The sequence below is a fragment of the Xyrauchen texanus genome, chromosome 14 (assembly GCF_025860055.1).
Source record: "Xyrauchen texanus isolate HMW12.3.18 chromosome 14, RBS_HiC_50CHRs, whole genome shotgun sequence".
In the NCBI taxonomy this organism is placed as follows: domain Eukaryota; kingdom Metazoa; phylum Chordata; class Actinopteri; order Cypriniformes; family Catostomidae; genus Xyrauchen; species Xyrauchen texanus.
This window is the reverse complement of record NC_068289.1, coordinates 7,988,688-7,996,066: the sequence shown is the minus strand read 5'-3', so window position 1 is coordinate 7,996,066 and position 7,379 is coordinate 7,988,688. Positions and strand designations below refer to the sequence as shown.

At 36.8% G+C, this 7,379-nt stretch overlaps 1 protein-coding gene across 2 annotated transcripts; it reads left to right on the top strand.

Moving 5' to 3' along the window:
• The first annotated feature begins 908 nt into the window (after window positions 1-908).
• On the top strand, window positions 909-3,801 carry LOC127654818 (beta-crystallin A2-like). Of its 2 annotated transcripts, none has more exons than XM_052142272.1 (5): window positions 909-1,063; window positions 1,313-1,497; window positions 2,709-2,850; window positions 3,056-3,198; window positions 3,520-3,801. In XM_052142272.1, the coding sequence occupies exons 2-5, from the start codon at window positions 1,337-1,339 to the stop codon at window positions 3,665-3,667; spliced, it is 594 nt and encodes a 197-aa protein (XP_051998232.1). In that variant the 5' UTR covers window positions 909-1,063; window positions 1,313-1,336; the 3' UTR covers window positions 3,668-3,801. The 2 variants fall into 2 exon arrangements, with proteins under 2 accessions (XP_051998232.1, XP_051998231.1); XM_052142271.1 differs by having other exon boundaries at window positions 910-1,067.
• Window positions 3,802-7,379: the final 3,578 nt, after the last annotated feature.

Sequence of the window (7,379 nt, the reverse complement as noted above, 5' to 3'; positions counted from 1 at the left end):
TCGTATGTTACACTTGCTATAGTTTACTACAATGTTGTTTCTTCATCAAATAGCAATGTCAAATATATTTGACATTGCTATTTGATGAAGAAACAACATTGTAGTACACACAACTCCAAAAAACACAACTCCAAAAAATAAAAAAATAAAATGTGGTACAGGGTGTGGAATAAGATCCCAAGTCACTAAAGACCCAAGGTATGCGTTTAAGGGTTAACATGCATTTTTTAATTTTGCAATATTGTCCTGTTCTGAAACCAATAACATTTGAATGTATAGTGTATTATTTTACATTATATATTATTTATTGTTGTTATTTATTGAACTACAGGTCTAAACTTAAAAATCAAGATCTATCTCTATATCTAAACAACAGCATTTTGTGGCAAAAGATAAAAGAGATTGTCCCTTGCTAAATTAGATGCACCCACACCCACAAATAACCAAAATTGGAAAGGCAAGAGAAGAGAAGGAACAAAAGTGATCACATTTCACAGAAAAATATGAAATAGTCCAATAGCAAATTTGTGAAAATTCTGTCTAATGCTGACTTGAACTGAAATGGAAATCAAGTATTTTTTTTATTTTTGGTGTATTTAACAATGTGATTTATACTGTGTCCATGGTAGTGATGTCATATAGTCATTTTGTTACATAAAATGCATCTCCTCCTATAGGCCACCAGCAGCACACAGCTCTGCCCAAAGAGACCATCCACAACCAGCCACCAGAGAGTAACCACCATCGCTCTATCTAATCTCCTACAATTCTGCCATTATCTGCTCTATCCAATAAAAGTCTCATGCAAGTATCGGCATTGTGACCAACCAACGGTCCAGCTTGGGGGCAGAGAGTGGAGTTTTGATGAGTCAGTGACTCTAAGACCTTCACAATGGGCTGCACTGGACTCCACAATAGTGAAGGCTAATGCATTTTTCTGTTGGCTGCTGCTGAGTGTGCAGGCCTGGTATGCATTCTGCACTAAAAGAGGGGCCCTGTGCTATAAAAATACCGGACGAGGGCTCAGCCACCACATTGATTATACTGGATCTGTCCCACCTCAGTACGTGAGTATGCCACACTGTCTTAGCTCTGAAAGTGAAATATCGGATTCCTTTACAGTATTAAAGAGCCCAGACATAGATAAAGTGATAAAAAAAGATCATGCAAGCAGGAAACAAATACTTTCCTGCTTTGTCAAAAATATAAGAATCGATTTTCACTTTATCTACCAAGGAATTTGATACTGAGTGCATGAATTCATGCCGTGGTCTTGGTTATCCCCCTCTTCTCTACACACTTTTTCTGGTAGAGAGTGCGGTGACCGACAGCAACCATGAACCCACAGCAGCAGTTGGAGCAGAGGGGGGAGTTTAGGATGACTGTGTTCGAGGAGGAGTTCTTCCAGGGAAAGAGCTGTGAGTTCACGTTTGAGTGCCAGAACATTCTGGACAGAGACTTCAGTAAGATTCGCTCCATTAAGGTGGAGAATGGCCCGTAAGTCTAACGCCTGCATTTCTTTTGTGCAAAAAGGTAAATCAAAGAGGATATGACTCAAAAGTTTAATATACTGTATGAGAGATAGATAGATATGGTAAGATATTTATAAAGGGAAAGGATTAGGATTTAAAGGAAAATTCCATGCTCAATACAAGTTAAACTCAATCAACAGCATATGTGGCATAATATTGATTACCACAACGATTGAATTTGACATGCCCCTCCTTTCTTTAAAAAATAGCAAATAATTGGGTTACAGTGAGACACTTACAATGGAAGTGAATGGGGCCAAGCCGTAAATGTTAAAATACTCACTGCTTTAAAAGTATAGCTACATAAACAATGTGTTAACATGATTTTAGTGTGATAAAATGTAAAAAATTATGATTTGAAGAACTTTACAGCTCAAGTAACACATGAGTTTTAACAGAAGAATTAATATGTGCTTTTATAAAATTATAATCTTCACATTTCTGCCTTTAACCCCTCCAAAAATTGGCCCCATTAACTTCCATTGTAAGTGCCTCACTGTAACCCAAATTTTTGCTTTTATTTTAAGAAAAGGAGGTACTTGTCAAAATTACTTTTTGTGGTAATCAGCTTTATGCCACAAATGCTGTCAGTTGAGCTTAACTTGTATTGAACTAGGAATATTTCTGTAAGTTTCTGACTGTTTAATATTAATCATTTCCCTTTGTTTTGTGTTCTAGTGTGATTAAAATAATTATATATATATATAATTTGCTTTGACCATTTTGTCTTTACATAGGTGCCAAAAAATGGTACCATCCATGTGATGTCCCAAATAAATCACCTATTTATTAGAAATCAACAGCCCTTCCAACTTCGACTAAAGTCTGAATGCAATTTTTCTAAAGGTTTTAACAAACTGATTTGTAGTAAGATGATGGAAATGCAGGTTTCCAGAGAGTGTATGCAACAGAGTTTAAACAAAAGGCAGACAGAGAGACAGCAGATATAGTCTGTGTGGCTGGCAGCTGCCTGCTGTGTTTCGGCTGCCTGCGCTGACAGATGAGCTGATAAAAGAATATTGAGCAGCTCCATTCAGCCCACACCATCATGTTTGCTTTTGCTTTTGTATCCTCATCAGCAGAGATCATTGCCATGTAAAACGCTGTTGCTTCCTGGTTTGTGTTGACTAAAGCATTCTCTCTCTCTCTCTCTCTCTCTCTATCTCTCTCTTTCAGCTGGGTGGGGTATGAGTATCCTGAGTTCCAGGGCCAGCAGTTTATTCTAGAGAAAGGAGACTTTCCCTGTTACCAGGCCTGGAGTGGCAATAGCAGTTACAGAACAGAGCATATGCTCTCTTTCAGACCTATTAAATGTGCTGTAAGTTATTACATCAAACAACTGAGACGAGTCCTTTGGTTTTAGACAGACTTATAGTCTAAGCCTTTGCGAAGACATAGTCCATCACCTCTGTCAACATCTCATTGTTGAGATGACAAATTATAATTACTTCATAACACAAGTTACCTCTGAAAAATCCTCAAAATCATCCCCTCATTTCCCACACTTACACTTTCCCTGACAGAATCACAGTGACAGTAAGATTACTCTCTACGAGTGTGAAGACTTCATGGGACGTAAATTTGAGATGTGTGATGACTATCCCTCCCTCCAAGCCATGGGTTGGTGCAGCAAGGAAGCACCCTCAATTAAAGTCAACTCTGGAGCGTAAGTTATTCCTCACCTGGATTATCTGTCATTAACAGCTGGTTCATTTGATATGCTAACATATTAGGATAAACAATAAAACCACTATTTTATCCGACATCAGAATCTGATAAGATGCGAGACAAACATTGACACAACTGTAATTGATATAAACACACATTTTTAATTCTAATCAAGAAATAACAAAGGTGATTTTCTGTAAGTGTCTTCAAAAGCACATATTAAAATGTTCTTTGTTACAAATAACATATCACTTGCATAATGTAGCAGCTCTTATTGGTGTGCGGAGCAATAAATGAGATTTGCCCTTTTCTCTGGCAGCTGGGTAGGCTATCAGTTTCCTGGTTACCGTGGATATCAGTACATCTTTGAGAGAGACAGACGCCAAGGAGAGTACAGATGCTACAACGAGTACGGCACCCAGGCGCACACCAATCAGATCCAGTCTATGCGCAGAATTCAGAAATAAGACCAAACAACTTTATGTACCCATCATGTCATGCCATGTCAATAAAGTAGGCAATAAAGACATTATTTAAATTATGGTAAAATTGCTGATGGCAATTTCTTGCTTTTTTAAATAAAACTACTTCCCTGCTTAAATCATGGATCTGCCAAGTGGTATTTTGTGGTAATTAAATATGTATATATGTATATATATATATATATATATATATATATATTCCATAATGTGACATTTCAAGTAGGCCTACTCTTTAATTAGGACCACAATTGATTTATTTATTCATTTTTTTATTATTATTAATGACAACTTTAGGACTAGCAGAGTAACGGTAACTTCATTAAAACTAGTAAGATTAGTAATGTAAACAAGTTGAGTACACCATTTTTTACAAGTTGAGATAACTATTAGTATTTAAAGTACACTGTATGTTTATTATAATTACACAGAAAAAGAAGAAACCCCAAAGCAAAACCAGTTAACCTAAATATGTGCTTTATGTGCAGCCCTTACAAAAATGGAGCGTTCATGGCAAATTTGCCACAAACCTGTCGCAAAATTCGCCACTGATTCGCCTATTTTCACATGCAAATGTGCTTTGTTGTAGGCTAATCTAAATTTGCGGCAAATTGTCCATTGTTGTCAAAGGTTTGCTGCAGGTTCACCTTACAATCGGTGAAGAGATGAAAACTTCTCGCAAACATTTGCGGCGAATCACAAACACATTTGCATGTGAGCATAGAGAGACAGTAATTTGTGGCAAGTTTGCTGCTAGTTTGCCAGGTAGCCTATTTAAATATTTTGTAAGGGTGGTTACGCATAGCACCATCTAAAAAAAAAAATAGTTTGAAAGGGTCAGATCAGGTGTCACAGTATATACAGCACATTCACTTTTTACAGTGTAGCATATGTGGGTTTAGAGTACCAGCATTAATAACAATAATAACCAAAGTAACCATCACTCATCTTGTTCACTCCTTCCACTTTCACGTGTTCTGTCGGATAGTCGCTTGCGTCCAAGACTTGCTTTAGCTGCCTGAGCTATTAAAGAAATCGCAGGCAACTTAAAACAAGCCTCGAATGCAAGACAATGCATGACTTTCTCTACGCAGGCTGGGCAAAGAAAAGATTTCGTAGGAGGAACCCTGGTTTGGACCTTAGTTGAATGAAGCCTAAAACCATAACACGGAATTCTATTATAAACAAAAAATGCGACAAAAAAGAAAACAAAATGACAGAGAAAGGATCTGATTAATATAGGCCCTATCTTACAATAGTAGGCCTACATCTGAAATCTTTGTTGATGTTTATTGTGGTTCTAGTAGTATTACTGGCAGCTATGGGCCTAGATTCCAGGGTGGGTGGGTGAGGAAACCCCCATAATCAAAACATGTAGGTACCGCCCCACCTATATACCATGATTAATGGAAACAAGTAAATACTTCACGCTGCAACTCCCCCAATGTTCAAGCGGAATATTTATCAAAAATGTGATTTGTTATATTAATAGCTTTTATAACCTGTCGGCCATTTCCCGCTAAATAACTTAAAAGTCTCCCTTTAAATATTCACTTACCCCGTCAGTTTATGTCAGACTGCAACCTGTCTCAGATCCAACTGCATTCTGCTCTTGTCTGTCTTAACGCTGCACTAAGAACCAGTGCTTCACTTTAAATCAGCTGGTACTGAAATGTGTATTTGACAAAGGTGTGTACAGTTGAACATTTATTAGGAGATCCTGGATTGGGTGTGGGAGCATGTTTTCAAACAGCAACTGTGCCATCCACATCTGATTCTGTCTTTGGGTGTGTACAGCCAAAAACTGTTTGAGTCTTGAACGGTTGCAAGACAAACAAACAAGAGGCGGAAACTCACCCGGATCCCACTGATATAAAAATGTGATTGGACGAAGGGGATCCCTCACTTCCCTTGTCCTCTTCATAATTGAAATATTCATCCATCGCATTATATCTCGTTTTGAACAATGAAAACGTTTATGTTCAAACAAGAATCTGTATGTCTAAATGCATTTAATCCCTAAAGGTCAGGACCACGGACAGCTCCAGTGAAACCCAACCGAGTGTGAGCATGAGAACTTCCACCCCACCCCTTTATAATTTATTGATTTAATTATATATAGGCCCTATATATTTTTATCTCTTAACCTATTGTTTTATTCGTTAAATGTTGTCGTCTTGATTGATAGGAAATTTGAGAGGCGAAAGGGAAATTGGGGGATGGGATAATAACATGATTTTGAACAAGCACATGGGCAATTTTAACTATAATGATATTGTGAACATATTCCCTATTTATCATAGTGCATATTTGTGTACACTTGTATTATCTATTAGCTAATATTTTATTATTATTATTTTCTCCTCTATTTTCACCTCAATTTGAAATGCCCTATTCCCAATGTGCTCTAAATCCTGGTGGTGGCGTATGTGACTCGTCTCAATCCGGGTGGCGGAGGATGAATCTCAGTTGCCTCCACATCTGAGCCCATTAATCTGCTCATTTTATCACGTGGCTTGTTGAGCGCGTTACAGCGGAGACATAGCGCGTATAGAGGCTTCATGCTATTCTCCGAGGCATCCACAACTCACCATGCGCCCCACCAAGAGCAAACCACATTATAGCGACCACGAGGAGGTTAACCCATGTGATTCTACCCTCCCTATTTATATCCCTATAAATATTAATTACAAGGTTAAATTAGAATATTAAAGTAAAATAATAATTGTGTGTTCCTTGAACTTCTTTGCCTTCAAAATCCATAAAATTAAGATGTTTATGACTACTAAATCAAAAGATCAAGTACAGAAAATAAGCCCTTGTGCTTGAATAATTTGAGCACATTTGTTCTGTCAAAAGGAACTTATTAGGGCATTTATATAGTTGTCATTAATATTCATAGAGATTATTGTTTTTTATATTATTGATGTTGTTTTACTGTAACTGGTTGTTTTGTGTGAAGTCATCATTAAGGTGATTAGTGTTCCCTTTGGTTAAATTGGATCTTGTTTAATCTATGTAATATTTCTTTGCGCAGGTAAATGTGCATTGCTGTAGTGCATGCTATATCTGCACTTCTTTGGGTGAACTGATACATTTGTGTATATCTATAAAGAGTTTCTAGTTATTCTGACATACATTTACCATAAATGTACTTATATAACTCTGAAATTTCAGATTTTGGCTCAAAGTAGGCCTACAGTGTTTGTTCAATATTAAGTTATCAGCACTTTTACTAAATTATAAAAAATATTTATTTTTCTCAAAAAACAGAAACAACATGCTGATTAAAAAAACAGTGAAAGACTAACATGCTCTTATGCTCTTGTTTATTAGAAATATATCACAGTCTTACATCCCTCGTGTAGGTGGTGTTAAACATCATTAAGTAAGATTTTCTGGTCTTCATCTGTTGTTAAGCATCCCTAATGTGAAATATGATGGAGTGGTTTATAACATCAAAAGTATTTTGGCTCTCCATCTCTGCATTATTACAATTATTTGGGAGGCCTGCTTTAATTCACTGATACCTTTAAAAAGCATTCTACTAGTTTTGATTAATTCATTAAACTTTGGCTTTGAGTACTACTAACTCAATATTATCAAGTACATAATTGCAGCAGTGTGGAATACCCATAAGCCCTTGCACTTGAATAAAATATGTATGTTTGGTCAAAATCAAGGGAACATCTGTAGAAAA